General features: G+C 43.5%; 2 protein-coding genes across 4 annotated transcripts in view; both read right to left on the bottom strand.

Annotated features, from left to right (window-relative positions):
* The window catches only part of LOC309637945 (N-acetyllactosaminide beta-1,6-N-acetylglucosaminyl-transferase), an 88,733-nt gene that overhangs the window by 49,987 nt on the left and 22,384 nt on the right, over nt 1-16,362 (bottom strand). The window contains exon 1 of one of the 3 annotated variants that reach the window (XM_082413343.1): nt 5,306-6,832. The exons of 1 other annotated variant lie outside the window; for it this stretch is intronic. In XM_082413343.1, coding sequence (XP_082269469.1) covers nt 5,306-6,224 — 919 coding nt within the window. In that variant the 5' untranslated portion in view covers nt 6,225-6,832. Of the gene's footprint in view, nt 1-5,305; nt 6,833-16,362 lie in introns of those variants that run through there. One more of the 3 variants, XM_082413342.1, reaches the window with a different exon arrangement.
* The window catches only part of LOC309637937 (N-acetyllactosaminide beta-1,6-N-acetylglucosaminyl-transferase-like), a 64,346-nt gene continuing 57,219 nt past the window's right edge, over nt 9,236-16,362 (bottom strand). The window contains 3 exon segments of the mRNA XM_082413311.1: nt 9,236-11,746; nt 11,749-12,340; nt 13,669-13,703. Of these exon segments, the coding sequence (XP_082269437.1) occupies nt 11,700-11,746; nt 11,749-12,340; nt 13,669-13,703 (674 nt within the window). The 3' untranslated portion in view covers nt 9,236-11,699.

Genomic DNA, 16,362 nt, shown 5'->3' with positions numbered 1-16,362 from the left:
TTAATCTTAAATTTCTCGTCTGCAAAATGGGAACAACAGTCCTCCCCTTAATAGAATTCTTATAAGAATTAAAGGAGATAATATGTTAGAAGTTCCTTTGCAAACTAAGTACTATCCAAATATAATAATTATTATTAAAAAGAAATATAAAGATATATTTGTATAAAATTATCAAATTTATATTAAATAATTAAATTATTTATTGATATACTTATTATTTATATCTATAAATATAAACAAAATATAATTTTATTTAAAATGTTTTTATGATGGACTTCCCTGGTGGTGCAGTGGTTAAGAATCTTCCTGCCAATGCAGGGGACATGGGTTCGAGCCCTGGTCCAGGAAGATCCCACATGCCGCGGAGCAACTAAGACCGTGCGCTACAACTACTGAGCCTGCGCTCTAGAGCCCACGAGCCACAACTACTGAAGCCTGTGCGCCTAGAGCCCGTGCTCCGCAACAAGAGAAGCCACCGCAGTGAGAAGCCCGCGCACCACAAGGAAGAGTAGCCCCTGCCTACCGCAACTAGAGGAAGCCCGTGCAGAGCAATGAAGACGCAACACAGCCAAAATAAATAAATAAATAAATAAATAAATAAAGGTGCTAATAATTAAAAAAAAAATTTTATTTAAAAAAAATTTATTTTAAAAAAATAAATAAATTTATTTTAAAAAAATAAATAAATAAAATGTTTTTATGAGGGAAGAGAAGTATGCTTATTGAGACCATGCCTTTTCCACAATGGTAATTTAATTAGTCTTCTCCAAGTTATAATTGCCCAAGTGCTGAAAACTGTATATCTCATTAAATCTTCTCCTTCTAATCCAGGTGGAGATGCTCGCTGAAAACCCCCCTGCCTGCAGGACCCGGAACCACCTTGCAGTGGGAGTGTGCTTTGTCTGGCAGGCATCACGGCGAAGAACCCTCCTTCACCATAGCTTGCCCTGAACTTTTAGCTCTAGGGTGAAAAAGTGACCCAAGAGAGGCTGGTCAGCACTCTTCCTGCCCCTGGTTTGTTTAGGGATAGGGATTTGGACCAGGCAGGACCAATCTGACGACTTCCCTGAGCTGTTGCTGGAACCATGAGGAAAAAAACCTTTATTTTCTCTCAGGAGTGCCAGCTGTGAGAAGCAAGCAGCTGGAGCTACTTCTGAGCCTCTCTGACACCATGTGGGGAGGACCAAACTGAATAAAGTCAACCCAGAGACAGACAGACAGACAGACAGACAGAGTGACCAGTTCAGATCAAACTGGGACTTCCCTGGCTTTAGCGTGGAAGGTCCCATGCCCAAGACCCCCCTCAGACCTGGGCACACAGGGACGGTTGGTCACTTCACAGAGACAAAGAGTCCCGCATATACCTTTCCAAGCCTTGATCCAGCTTTACTTGGAGGCCCTCCTTGGGCACCTCAATTCTATGACCCAGTAAGTTCTGGGGTCTGTTTAAGCAACTTTGAGTTGTGTTTCTGTCACATGCAACTCAAAGAGTCATAACACATGCCCAAAGAATGTCCACATATAAGGCACAAAGTTAAAAAAGCAAAAGAAATCAAAGTAGGAAACAAGCTATTTTTAGCATTGAAACACGAGGAAATGTGATCATGTGGTCCTTTCTGAAGTTGAGGTAATTTATTTGACAAAGGGGCTCCGGAAAAAAAAAAAAAAGAAGTATACAAAATGGAAAAAAGAAGAGGCAAATGAAAACATTCTTAGGGAACAAAAACCTCATGGCATGAGAAAGGTCAGAGAAACGCATGAGCAAAAATCCAAAAGAACACGCTTAGGCAGTGAGGGGAAGAAAGTAGCTGAAGTCAAAGCATGGAGCAGTTTTACCTTTTCATTAGAGACAGACCCACCGTAAAGTGGGACCAGAAGACAAGTGAGCCACGGAAACGGACAGTGAAAAAACTAGACCAGCAGAGCTTTCTGCAGATCCTCAACAATTCCACAAGACTTAAAGCCAAACATCTCAGTGGTCTCTGGCACTCCGCCCTGGGGCAGGTAGGCCAAAGAACATGCTATGGGAATAACCAGAAAACCTAGAGGAAATGAGCTTTTCTTAAGGTGACATACAGCAGCGATTACAAAGATTGGAGAAGTTAGAAAACCTCAGCGTGCACCAGAATTCGTACAGCGTGCACATGACAGAGCCTCATGCTGACCCTAACCCTAACCCTCAAGCGCTATAGGATGAGTGAGAGAAATTTGTGCTCCCGAAGGGTTTCCTTTGAGAATATGGCCAGAAGGGAGAAATCTAGACAATCCGTCTGTACACAGCCACACAGGATGGAATGAAAACCACTCTTTCTGGCCTTCCCTGAAGAAGGATGTGAGACTGGGGCCCCCAAGGGACATGGCCCGGCACCATTTCTAATTCTAATGCAGTTTGGAAAAAGCTTAAGTGTTGAAAACCAAGAGAGGAGTCATTTTCTCAATAGAAAGACAACATGAAAAACAAAACAAAACAAAACAGTGTGAAGATATGTGATTTAGTCTTACCTCTGTGAGTATACTTTCTATTGAGTCTCACTTTATTTAATTATTTGCCGTGCAGCGCGGCATGTGGGATCTCACTTCCCCAATCAGGGACCAAACCCGCACCTCCTGCAGTGGAAGCACGGAGTCCTATCCACCGGACCGCCAAGGAAATCCCGAGTCTCACTAATTTTAAACTATTCTCATTTTGTTGTCTGGTATCATCTAGTAACAGGGTACTAATCATGTTCTTGGCCTCAGTCCTCTTGTGGGTGTTTCAGGGAGCCTGATATGGCTGTGCAGGGTCTTTCTAACACAAACACTTAAATTTAGGATGTTTAGGATAAAAACAGAAGGAAACTTTGAGGGAGGCAAGGAACGGCACCATCTGAACTTGCGCATTTGCGAAAATGTTTCCGCTGTATTTACCGAAGGACTTTTCCCCTTAACACATGAACACTGAAAACAGAAGACGTGATATGGTAAAAGGTTGTCTGGTAAAAAAGAACCAGATTCACGCACCAAATCCTAAATCACAAAGAACGCTCAAGTGGAAAACCAACCGCTGGAGGGACTGGAGCATGTGACTGAATTTTGCACCGCCTTTGAAGATGGGGTGGTCCATCACTGGGGCTAGAGCATGTGATGGCTTGTTTTCTTTAAATAACTTGTAATTCAGGAAGGGCCCACCTACAAGCAGGATATCTTCCTGCTTGCTCCCTGAACCAGGATGCCATCTGGAATATAAGAGAGGAAGGAGGCAAGACCCTAGGAAATGTCATGTTATCCTGAAAAACATCCCTTGCAGAATCAGACCACTGAGGTTCCCTTAGTGGAGCTCTCATCTCCGATTTCCTACAGGGGTAATGAAAGGCATTTGCCAAGGCTAAGGGGCAACAAGATTGATGGAGTCTAGACTCACCTCTATGAGTATACTTTCTACTGAGTCTCACTTTATTTATTTATTTATTTATAAATAAAAGCATTTTGGCCTTTCTACAAATTCTCGACAGCTGCATGCTAGGTGTTTATGTGGTTCTGGGTATTGTGTCCTCTGCAAAGAAAGGCATATGTAGGAACAAAAAGGATCTTGCCTCCTGGGGCCCTTAGTTTGTAGCTGGGGAGATTGGCGATTCCAAGAGGCTATTTACATGGGGTCATACTGTCGCTGAGAGAGGGTAGAAGCCAGCGAGTCATCCCACAAACCTACAGCAAAAATGGTCTCTTCTCCCGCCTTGTCTATTTCACCAGGGCTGGAAAGGAGAAGGGGGTAAGGAAAAAAAAATGGGGGGTAAGAGATTAGTTTTCCTCGATTTTGTTAAATTGATTTGACATTGATAAGACTGACCATCCTTCTGCAAACCAAACAGACATTTAACACTAACGCAAACCCATGTTTTTCTTTTTTTAAGAAACGACAATTCAGGCTTTTGTGAAGTTACGAACTGCCTTCATTTTAGTATGATACTATGGAACCACAAGGCTAGTATCAAATCTTTATAAATCCTAAGGGAATAGTGAAAATAGAAAGGGAATAAATGTTTAAATATGAAAATCAGCCTCTAATTACCTAATGCTCACCGATTAGATGCCAATGATGGAAACAACAGATAAAAGGTGAAAAGATGGACATAGAAAGAGGGAGGTCAAGAAAGAGAGCTTGCACAGTTCGAGAGCAAGCCCTGTTCACCAGGCCAGTCACCCTGGGATTCAGAGACCAAACACGGTATTTTCCAGAGAATGCTGGCATGTTTATCGCCCAGCAGGCCCCACCCTGCAGCCTGAGAGCACCTACCAGTGTTTCCAACTTGGCAACCCCCCAAAAACCAGAACAATGATTGCTTTTCTCTTGCTATAATAATGCTGTCGAGTTCATCAGAGATCCATTTTGTATTTTTCATTGGGTCCAAAGCATGCTGTTTCCTTCAGAAGAAATCCTATCATGTTTTATACAGTTTTAAAAATAATTGAAAAAAAATAATAATAATAATTGATCTGGTCCGTTAGTACAGGTAGAACTGTTTTGATGAGAAAGGAAGGAGCTTCTCCTGGAATCTCATTATTTATCTGAAGTTAAAATATATGTATTTTTAAAACTTTACACCTGTGATATAGTACATGCATGAGTCTAAATATTTCTTTGCTCACTGGGTCTTAGGGAGACAGCTGTGGTGCCATAGTAAAGTCTCATGCTTTGCCAGTTATTCATTCATTCATTTTTATTGAGCATGTACTATGTGTTCTACGCATGGAGGATACAGCAGTTAACAAGATAGAAAATGACCCAACTTCACGGAGCTAATACAGAGGAGACCAAGAACAAATCTATGCAAGTAAGTAGATAGGATATTCCAGATGATAATAAACTCTTTGAAGGAAAAAGGTGGGGTGGTCAGCTCAGCTTCTCTGAGCTGATGACCTCTGGCTGATAAGAGGGAGCCTGTGAAGGTCTGGGGGTAGGCAGGGGAGTGGCCAAGGCAATGGCCCTGGGGTTACAGCAAGTCTGACAAATTTGGGGGAAAGGAAGAACACCAGTGGGGATGGAGAACAATAATACCGATTGTGGTTAAAGATTTAATAAGATGATGAATGCAAAAGAACACAATGAACTGCAAAGCAATACCACTAAAAGGTATTATTTGGCTTGGTTAGAATACTGTATTCTAAAGAACGTCATTCTTTAGATGTTTAGAGTTTATAAAGGATGCAGGAGAAAACTATATATTTCAGTTTTCATCCTCTACTTCTAATAAAAAGGAGCTGGCTCTCGAAAAGCCCTTTCAAGGATGGCACGTTGCCTTCACGTGAAATAGGAAATCCCACATACCTGGAATCCTATTGAGCGTCACCCAGAAATGTTCATCCGGACTGAAGGTGTCTTTGGACCACTGGAGCAAGTCAAGAGCCCGTGGGTCATGGAGAACAAAGTTGGTAAACTCTCTTGACAGGGCAACATAGGCAGAACCAAAGTAAATGGTGAGATTGTGGGGAGCAGGCCGTTTCAATGCTGTGGTTCTTATCACATAGGAAAGCTCTTTGCCCAGGTGCTCTCGGTGGACATATTTAGTCCGCCCAACTGCGTGCGCTGGAGGCAGCACCCCTGGGGTGATGTTTTTCCCTTTAAATCCTTTCAGATACTGAACTATCTCCCTGTTGGTTTTCAGGGGGAAATCTTGCCCACAGGTGTTGATGGCGTACTTCCACGGAACGTCCAAGGCTGCAAGATCTTTGATGCAGTGCAGGTCAGCCTGGAGCCTGGAAATCCCACCATAGACCACGGGTTCCATCTTGGAAGCCAGAAAAGCATTTGGGAAGCAGCTCAGTAATTGCTTCACTGCATCTTTAAATTCAACTGTCGCTTTCTCATCCACGTGAACACAGTAGATATTCTGAGGCATGTAAATAGCTCTGAAGAGCCTTGCAAAGGTGTCGAAATTGTGATGGATGACCATGATATATGCCAAAGGAAATTCAGCTTCTTCCTTAGATAACGGCGCCGTGATGTAGTGGCTTTGAGTCAAGTATTCCTTGCAAGAGGACGTCTCATAGATCATGAGTTTGTTTCTCCAGAGGAAAGGTGTTTTGCCATTGATAAAGGATATGCAAACTTGACTCAGCATCGAAGTGTCCGAGTTATTTAGCCTCTGGAAGCCTTGCTCGCCCCCAAAATTGAACACGTAGAACACGATAAAAATGATTACACAAGAGACAGAAACTATAAAGAGGTAACGCATCAATGAAGGCATGCCTCCAAGAGGAGATTTCAAAGACCGTCAAAATCTAAGTCCTCTCCCAAACTTACTTTTTTCTCTGAGTTCTTATTTTGGTGCATACTCCAGTAATTCGTGCACTGAAGGAGACACGGTGAATTCATTCGGTTTCATCCCGGGAATCCAGCGGCTGGCGCACTCCCCATGCTGAGAGTAGCTACTGAGCCCGCCTCGTCCTCTGCCTTTCAAACCGCCTTTGTCTACATCCCGGTAGCAGGTTGCTTAAGCCCAGCCTTTTTCCCTCCCTCTGGCTCCCAGCTCCCAACGGCTAGCTGTTTCACTAAAACTCTGGTTTTAGTCTCCTTTGCCCCTGCAGATTTAGTTTCTCAGATCTCTTTTCCTTCATTTCCGGAGGGCTTTTTGCCCCCCTCTTGTTACTGTCATTCAGGGCATTAATACAGTAAGAACGAAAGTTGAAATGATGCGTTCTGGCAGGCTTGCCGTTTCCTGCTAGTCATCCGACAGGCTGCGGCACTCGCCCCGCCTTGTTGCTCATGGCAATGATCCACAGCCTGGTCCCTCCACTCTTCGACCACGCTCCACGGGGTATAATGTTGCCTCCGTTCCCAGACATGCCGCTTTAGTGAAAAACTGACTGAAGGGACGAGATCGAAAATTTAAAAAAACCTCACCCACCGGGCTCTTTTGTAATGCTTTCTAGCCCCGCCCTACTCTTTTGCTTTTGCTTTTTTTGGCCCTGCCTCGAGGCATGCGGGATCCCAGTTCCTGGACCGCGGATTGAACCCGAAGCCCCTGCAGTGGAAGCGCGGAGTCTTCAGCCCTGGACTGCCAGGGAAGTCCCCGGCCCTCTCTTTTCTAAAACAAGAGCTTACCGGGGTTCCAGTCCTAGGGGATCTGAAAGTGCAGGGCTCTGGGTCCTGTGACTTTGAGATTACGTCGTGACAGCCCCTCTCCTCCCACCGTGGTGCTTATCGTAAGGATTGAAACGGAGCAGGACCCTGTGGGGTCCTCCCTGGTACAAATTCTTTCCGTGCCCCCCGTTTCTTGTTTGTAGGAAATAGGCTTCCTTCAGGCTCCTGGACGTCCCCTGAGCTTCAAAGGGCAGATTCAAACAGTTGCTAATCAGGGAAGGGAGGGGATGCAGAAACAAGGGAGGAACAGCCTAGAAACAATACTGCAGCCTTGGGGCAGCGTCCTGGTTCCTCCTCAAGGGATACACACAACAATATCTTTGAGTTCTTCTGCGGGAACTAAGGCCTCCACCCAGGTGGAGGATGGTAACTTCAGGCTGAGCCCAAGATCCCTGGAGCGCCGCCCTGCTACCTCGCCACCAGCCGGTCAGAACAAAGTCACAAGCCCTGTAGCCCTCAGCCCAAATTTTGCCCATTAAATACTCCCCCCAAAACCGTCGGGGTTTTAGAACACGAGCCACCCATCCTCTTTGTATTGGCATCTTTACAATAAATGCTGCACTTTCCTTCACCACAACCCGGTGTCATTAGATTGGCCTTACTGCCCGCCGGCGAGAGGCCCTGAGTTTGATTTGGTAACAGGATGTTGGGGTCCAATGAACAAATGCCAAGCTACATCCCCTGATTTAGATGAGACCTTAAAACTTCACCGGAAAGCACTCGAATCCTGGCACAAATGATGTTCGGATAAGGGCACCTAGAGCGCATTCAGGTTTTCACTACCCAGAGAACATCATCTAATACTCAGAGAAGTGCTTTATACCTGCCGGGTTAAGTCTGTCAAATCACCTAGGAAACGAATGTTGTTTTCCCCTATTTGTAAATAGCAGAGTTTTGGTTGAAGAGCATGAAGCTCTTTAACTTACAAGGTTCTCATCTTCAACCTTTTATTTTTCCGACCAGCTTTTTTTTAATACAGATCAACATATTTTATTTATGATGGCTTCTAACATACCCATACAACTGCTTCATGCCTTCCCGTGTCACCTCCCCTTTGAAGTGACCGTAACCCCTCTGAGCCTCCATCCTGTAGCAGTAACTCACTATCGGAGACGAACACCCACCCACCCCCGCATGAAGAAAAAACGTCCTTTAATGCCCTTTCTCTCCTCCCTTTTGAAAAGTCTCTATCCTGCTATTAATGAAATTAATAGAACAATATGCTTATTCCTTGTTTTCAGCAGAGGTAGGAAAACCAATGCTAAGCCCCCTTGATTCAAGGCACCCTGCACTTCAGCTGAATGACACATCACCTCCTGAACCACGGTAGGTTTTCATTCTAGCTTTTATTGCTCCCATTTTTCATTATTCCAGCTGGTACATTATTTTTCTCTCTCCCTTACTAAATTCTCCTCATTCTCTAAGACCCATCACGAATAAACTCTACATAGAACCCACCTTTGGCTTTTTATGCAAAGTGGAAGAAAGTAAATGGAGCCCTCATCTGGACAGAGCAGATCAATCTAATTCTTAGTGTTCCCATGGAGCAAAGAGAATGACTCTGAAAATGATATGATAATGAATGATAATGGTAAATGACAAGAAAATGAATGATAATGGAAAATTCAATCCCAAGCTTCTTTTTTTTCCCAAATAATACCTTTAAATATCAGGTTATAGTCTATCCTATTTCAAGACAACAGAGAGTAATTTCTGTGTCTAGTTTGGCAAAGACTTTTTGGCTTAGAGTGAATATTAAAATATTTTAAATATTTGCAGTTTGACAAAGTGTTCAGATACATGACAATGAGGCCAACAGAGTCTGTTTACATTATTAATTCCAACTGGCCAACAACAAAGGGGTTCAGATTTATGGTTCAGCTCGGAACCAACGCTCGAGGACATCCGCCGCCTCCATGCCGAGTTTGCTGCTGAACGAGACTGGGACCAGTTCCACCAACCTCGGAACCTCCTCCTGGCCTTGGTGGGGTAAGTAGGGGAGCTGGCAGAGCTCTTACAGTGGAAGCCGGATGAGGAGCCTGGGCCCTAAGCTCCAAGAGGGAAGGGCTTTTTTGTATGCACAGCGCCTGTCACATCCAGGCCTTTCAATGTCTATTGGCTGTTGAATGAATTGTCTTGTCACTGGTGCTGCAACCATTTTACCATTTTTTTTTTTTTTTTTTTTGCTGCAAAAAGCTTTATTGTTTCCATTTGGTCCAAGGCTTGGGAGAGGGCTCCAGAGTGGTTAAAAAGCTGCCTAGTGGCTGCAGAGAGGGGCTTCAGGCAGAAGCCCTGACACCAGAGGGCTATAGAACTAAGATTAACTTTGCATGTATTAATTTTGCATACATCCATGTATGTCTTTCTGTAGACTGATTTGTATTTAATAAGGAAACATATACAGTGAGGGAACCTGGGTTATGCGTCCTGAATAAATCACCTGTTCTTAAGTTTCAGATTCTGCAAAATGCAGGAAGATCTCTTTCCGAAAGACACGATTCAATCAAAAACCCTGCTACTGTGATCACGAGGTGGAATAACAGTTTTAAAGTGTCTGAGAGAAATATATGACTCATTTGTTTATCCATAAATACTACACCAAACATTCTTTCCACTCCTTTCTCACCTTACCAACACTCTGTGCCTACTGAGTTTAGGACCATATATGAGTAAGAATTACTCCAGCCTTCACGGAAATTTTGGTATAGTTGGGGAAATAAGACAGAAAACCCAGTGCAGTGAAATATTTGAAGTACAAGAATAAAAATGTCCAAAGTACAATGATACCCAAGAAAAGACTGATCAATTGATTGACACACTGTAAGGTGTGGTGCCGGAGAGCACAGATCCAAGAGCCAGACTCTCTAAGGTCAAATCACACGTCATTGCCTATTGCTTCCGAGTCCACAGGCAGGTTGCTTCATCTCTCTGTGCCTCAGTTTCCTCATCAACAAGATAGAAATATAACAGTGCCTACTTCATAGGTAGTTTTTGTGTGGTTTAATATGAATAAGGCACTTAGAACAGTGCTTATCACATAGTAGGCCTGAAATATAATATATACTGGTTATCACCACCACCACTTCCTCCTCCTCAGTTCTCCTGGGGATGTGAAGGGACTCAAAGAGTAGTGAGGTCTTCAAAAGAGGATATTGATTGAGCTGAGACATAAAAGATAAGTAAATGAAACAGCAGAAACACAGGCGCCATCAGGAAGAGCACTCCACATTTGGGGGGGAAGTAAGAAAAGCCAACTGACTGAAAATGCAAGTTTTGAAGATGAGCATACTGGGAAAGACAGGGCACGAGATGAGGCTTGGATATGGAAGATCCCGGTATGTCATGGTCAGGAATTTTACTTGACAGAGGGGAGCTGCTGACTCTAAGTGGGAAATACCATGTTCAGGTATGACTTTAGCAAGTTGACTTAGCAGATGTGAAGAAATTGCAAGGTGGAATGGCAAGAGTGGAGATGGAGAAATCGTTAAAAGATAATGTTCATGACCAGCAATAGCAAGAGCTCCAACTGAGGCAGTAGAAACACAGAAAGGAGAAGGATAACAGACCAAGAAAAAAAGAAGGAAGAAGAATCAACAGAATTTGGTTACTGACTGGTTGAGTGGTCCAAGAGGATGCCTGGGGTTTTAGTTGAAAGGACTTGACAAGTTGGGAGTAGAGGAGTTGGGCTTTTTAGGTCAAGATAATAAGCTCAATTTTGGATTATCTTGAATTTGGGACTTTGTTGGCAATCCCAATTTGAGTTTTCCAGGAAGAAACTGAATGCATAGATGTGAAATTCTAAAAGACATGTGGGATCTGTCCGACCAGGGATGGAACAAGTGCCCCCTGCATCGGAAGCACAGAGTTTTAACCACTGGACTGCCAGGGAAGTCCCAATAGTCAATACAATTTTAACCTCTAATGGCAGGAGAATTTCCTAGGAAACCTAGTCTGACTTTTCATGGGACTGGGGAGGTGGGTCATTGCAATGTAATGTAATGTAATGTAAAGTCATGTTGATTTTGTGGAGTTTTTGCTTCATAGCTACTTGTTCTGTTTACTGATCACATCCAAAAGCAGACTCATTTCCTTCCCCCTCAAACCTGCCCTTTCTCCTCTGTCACAGCCTTGAGGGGCCTTACTCTTCTCCCTGTCACCTAGGCTCAGTCTCTAAGTTCTCCCTCTTCCTGACCCACTGATCATCAAGTCCTGGAGATTCAAATTCTGCAATACCTTGCGTCTGTCTCCTTCTCTCCATCCCTCCTACCCCTCCCTCGTCGTGCTCCAGAACCTAAGCTCCAAGAGGGAAGGGCTTTTTTGTATGCACAGCGCCTGGAACATCCAGGCCTGTCAATGTCTATTGGCTGTTGAATGAATTGTCTTGTCACTGGTGCTGCAACCATTTTCCCTTTTTTTTTTTTTTTTTTTGCTGCAAAAAGCTTTACTGTTTCCATTTGGTCCAAGGCTTGGGAGAGGGCTCCAGGGTGGTTAAAAAGCTGCCTAGTGGCTGCAGAGAGGGGCTTCAGGCAGAAGCCCTGACCACAGGGGCTCCTCAAAGGCCACTGGGCTCCGGAAGCTCCTAGTCGTGCTTGAGGGTGAGCCTTTCAAAGAGATACTCGCCCAGCCCAGCCTGTGGAGGTTGGTCAGGTGGTCACCCATCTTCTTGATGAGTTTCACCTCCTCATCTAGGAAGTGGCTCTCCAGGAAGTCGCAGAGGTGGGGGTCTGTCCAGGCAGAACCCAGGGCATGCAGATCCAGAAGGGCCTGGTTCAGGTTCTTCTCCATGTTAATGGCGGCTTCCATAGCGTCCTGGGTTTTACCCCACTCATCTCGAGATGGCTTCTGCACGTCCTGGAAGAGGGCGCGGCCGCCGCGTTGGTTTTGCATTTTCAAGAGACGTTCAGCGCTTTCGTGCTTCTCTTCGGCCAATTCGCGGAAAAAGTGGCCCACGCCCTCCAGAGCCACATCGTTGCGGTCGAAATAGAAGCCCAGAGAGAGGTAGGTGTAGGAGGCCCGCAGATGCATGTTGACCAGGCGGTTGACAGCGGCCTCCACCTCGGTGGAATAATTCTGACGAATCTGGGAGCTCATAGTTGACCAGTAATAAGGAGTTCGGCTCAAAAAATGGTGTTGCCTGGTCCCGGTGACCGAGGATAGATGAGTGGCTGACTCCGAAGGTTGGAGGGTGGTCGGAGGCTGGAGAAAAGGGCGACCCTGGGTCTTTTTTATACAAAAAAGTTTTATTAAGTACAGTTTCATATTTAGAAGAACATCCAATATTACAATGTGATTGGATCTTTAGGATACATAATTTATTGTTAAAATACACAAGTTATATACAGACACTGGAACACTCAGTCCCCAAAATACTCAATAAAGATGTCTGGGTTACATTTATAGAACTGAGCTAGCAATTTTTTCTTCTCTTTGGCAGAAAGTTTTGAATCCTCATCAATATTTTTTAGTAAATTCATTAGCTCATCCTTGGTTGTCTTCCTTGTATGGTCAGAATAATCACTTTGATCAATTCTCTGGCAATAAATATATCCTGTGTCTCTGTTTGGATCTCTTCCCTTCTGAATGTCCATGAGCTTAACACTGACAATTTTATGTAGAGTTCCAGGAATCTTAAAACCTTAAAAACATCTTTTTGATGATCCATTAAAAAGAGTACCAGAAGATCAGTTTTGCCTTTGGATAAATTTTTATCGTCAACAATAGCTTTTGAGAATATCCTTTTCACAACCATTCGGTTGTCACTTTCTTTCTGTAATTTAAATTCAGAAGGATGTGCTGCAACAGCCATGAAATACAGTAGTCTTCTAAATTCTTCTCTATTTTGGGAATCCAAAAGCTTTAGAAAGAGCTGAGTAGCTTCTAATGCTATTTCAGTCTTCCCATTCACTAGGAGTTCTGCAATTCCTAGTGTTCCAGGCTTAGGGCACTGACATCAATAATGTTACTATATTGAGAAATACAGACATTAGCCAGATTAGGAACTTTCATCCTATTTGTTTGGTATTCAGTCCGTTATTTAAAACAGCACTGTTTGATGTTGAAAATGTGGCTCTTTTTCCTATCTGCCCTTTTGGCTGTCCTTGGGTATTGAAAAATGCCTACAGGAGAACTTTTTGAAAAACCACTTGTTGTAAGAGGGGAAGGCCTTACCTGTTCCCTTTCCTTCCTAATAGGCCATGTGACCTGCTTTTCCAGCACAGACAGCAGGCATTTTTTTTGCTGCTGAGACTGAGCCGCTCAGCCTTCCCTACCTTCCCGTGACTGCAGGCCAGGACAAGATTGACGCACCTTTGGCTCACTTTGGAAGCAGTTATTCCCGAACTAGACAATTAATCAGGCTAGACGTGTTTACCTTCTCCGGGGCTGCCTTAAAAGCTTGCTTTTTCTTCCATTCAGAAGCCTTTATTGTTTTTTACATCATTTAATAATTTTTCCGGGAAACCTCCTACACTGATGGTGGGAATGTAAACTGGTGCAGCCACTGTGGAGAACAGTACGCAAGTTTCTTAAAAAACTAAAAATAGAGTTACCATATGATCCTGTAACCCCACTGCTGGGCAGATATCTGGAAAAGACAAAACCTCTCATTTGAAAAGGTACATGTACCCCAATGTTCATAGTAGCACTATTTACAATAGCCAAGACATACATGGAAGCAACCTACATGTCCATTGACAGATGAATGGATAAGGAAGATGTGGTACACACACACACACACACACACACACACACACACACACACTGGCATAGTACTGTGCCATAAAAAAGAATGAAATAATACCACTTGCAGCAATGTGGATGGACCTAGAGATTATCGTACTAAGTGAAGTAAGTCAGACAAAGACATATATCATACGATATCACTTATATGTGAAATCTAAAGAAAAAAGGATACAAATGAACTTATTTACAAAACAGAAATAGACTCACAGACAAAGAAAACAAACTTATGGTTATCAAAGGGGAAAGGAGGGGGGAGGGATAAATTAGGAATTTGGGAATTAACATATACACACTAATATATAGATAATCAACAAGGACCTACTGTACAGCACAGGGAACTATATTCAATATCTTGTAATAACCTATAATGGAAAAGAGTCTGAAAAAGAATAGATAAATATATGTTTATGTATAACTGAATCACTTTGCTGTACACATGAAACATTGTAAATCAACTATACTTCAACTTAAAAAAAAAAGAAATTTTCCAATTATGACGCTCTCTAGAGCACAGCTCCAAAATGAAGAGGGTATTCTTTTTGTGAAATACTGGAAGACTCGGAATCTCAGTGAAATAAAGAAATAATCAAAGGGGGAAAGGCAAGCCTCAGCACCCCTAGGCTTTCTGTAGGAAGGGGCAAGGTAGCACTTGCCTGACTCTGGAAGACCTACAGGAGGATGAGTTGAGGGAGAATCACGTGAAGTTTGCTGCCTGCCAGGCTAAGGCACACCCTTGAGGCAGGCAGCAGCTGGTCGTAAGTAAAATGTCATAAAAGACCTTGCATGTTGTGCTGAAAAACTTGGACTTTACCTTGTTGCCAAAGGAGCACCACCTAAGATGTTAGGTCGAGGGGCTCCCGGGCAACAAGTGCCAACTGGAGGAGGAAAAAGAGCGAAATAAGTCATGGTGGGAAGTACACATCAGCCGGCAAATGCATGCGGCACACGTCAATGATAATAATAGCAGTAGTAGTACACGTAAGTAAAGCCTCTTAAACTAGGAGGTAAATGTGCTAGTTATGCCTCAGTTAACTACGTTTCCTAGAAACAATTCGAAGGCTCTTACAGTCGAGGCTTTAGTCCTGTAGATATTATTCACAGGACATCAGATACTGCATTGTTTGAGTTTTTTCTTAAATAAAGAAATAAAGATAGGGGAAAGATTTAAAGTCCCAAGGTCACTAAGGAATTAATGGACTGGGAATTAGTAGAAAGTCTACTTTGTATTATTATTTTTCCACTCCTTCAAACTAGTCATGAGAAATACGTATGTTGCCTTATTTATGTCATTTATTTATTTTTAAATGTGTTGAATGAATGAAGGAATGGAGTCCACATCCCCCATGGTTCCAGGTGCTCGTGGATAAATGTTCTTTTAACTGGAATTGGGCACAGAGCAACGGGTATCTTTTTTTCTGACAAACAAAAACTCTGACCAGATTGATTGACCGGATAGATTAAATGACATTTAAAAAATACCAGGGGCTTCCCTGGTGGCGCAGTGGTTGAGAATCTGCCTGCTGATGCAGGGGACACGGGTTCGAGCCCTGGTCTGGGAGGATCCCACATGCCGCGGAGCAACTGGGCCCGTGAGCCACAACTGCTGAGCCTGAGCGTCTGGAGCCTGTGCTCCGCAACAAGAGAGGCCGCGATAGTGAGAGGCCCGCGCACCGTGATGAAGAGTGGCGCTCGCTGCAACTAGAGACAGCCCTCGCACAGAAACGAAGACCCAACAGAGCCATAAATAAATAAATAAATAAATAAAAATTAAACTTAAAAAAAAAAAAAAAGAAGCTCTAATGATTAAAAAAACAAAAACAAAACAAAAAAAACCACAACTTTTAATCGAATTTCTGGAGGAAACCATGCAAGACGTGCTTTGTCTTGTGTGTCATTAACGCCCACGGTTACTAACAGGGCATGGTGCAAAAACGAGGAAGCCTGGGTTCTGGTCGCTTTTCTACCTTTAGCCGATTATGTGCTCTTAGGCCGCTACTCGCTTCCTCTTTATAAAGGATGTTCTCCCTGGTCCCTTCCAGCTTTTTAAAATGAGCTACAGTTCAGTGTGTTGTAAGGTGAACCGCTACGCAGCAGTGATGGAACCCAGGAAGTAGGAGGTATGGCCCCTATCCTGTAGGAGCGCATACCTTCACTAGGATTCAAAATGCATACAGCTGAAAAGATAACCAACAAAACAGGAAAGACTATGGCTCGATTCCAAACTAGAGGATGTCCACCAAATGTGACAGGAACTCAGAGAGGAGAAACAGTTCCCTTGGAGGCAGGGCGGTTAGAAAGGGCTTCCGGTGGTGAGACGCAGACACCGAGAAGGCATTCCAGTTGGAGAAATGACAAAAGTGATCAAGAACACAAAAACAAGAAAGCCCAGTGTGGAGAAATTTCCCAGGGAGGGTTGTAAATCTAGAACTTCTTTGACGTGGCAGCAGATATAAACCTTCCAATCAGTGAACTACAGCCTCAAAGTACCAGGCATGTTTAGA

The sequence above is a fragment of the Balaenoptera physalus genome (assembly GCF_965194825.1).
Source record: "Balaenoptera physalus genome assembly, chromosome: 11".
NCBI classification, from domain to species: domain Eukaryota; kingdom Metazoa; phylum Chordata; class Mammalia; order Artiodactyla; family Balaenopteridae; genus Balaenoptera; species Balaenoptera physalus.
The sequence above is the reverse complement of the archived record's forward strand: the minus strand, read 5'-3'. Positions and strand labels throughout refer to the sequence as shown.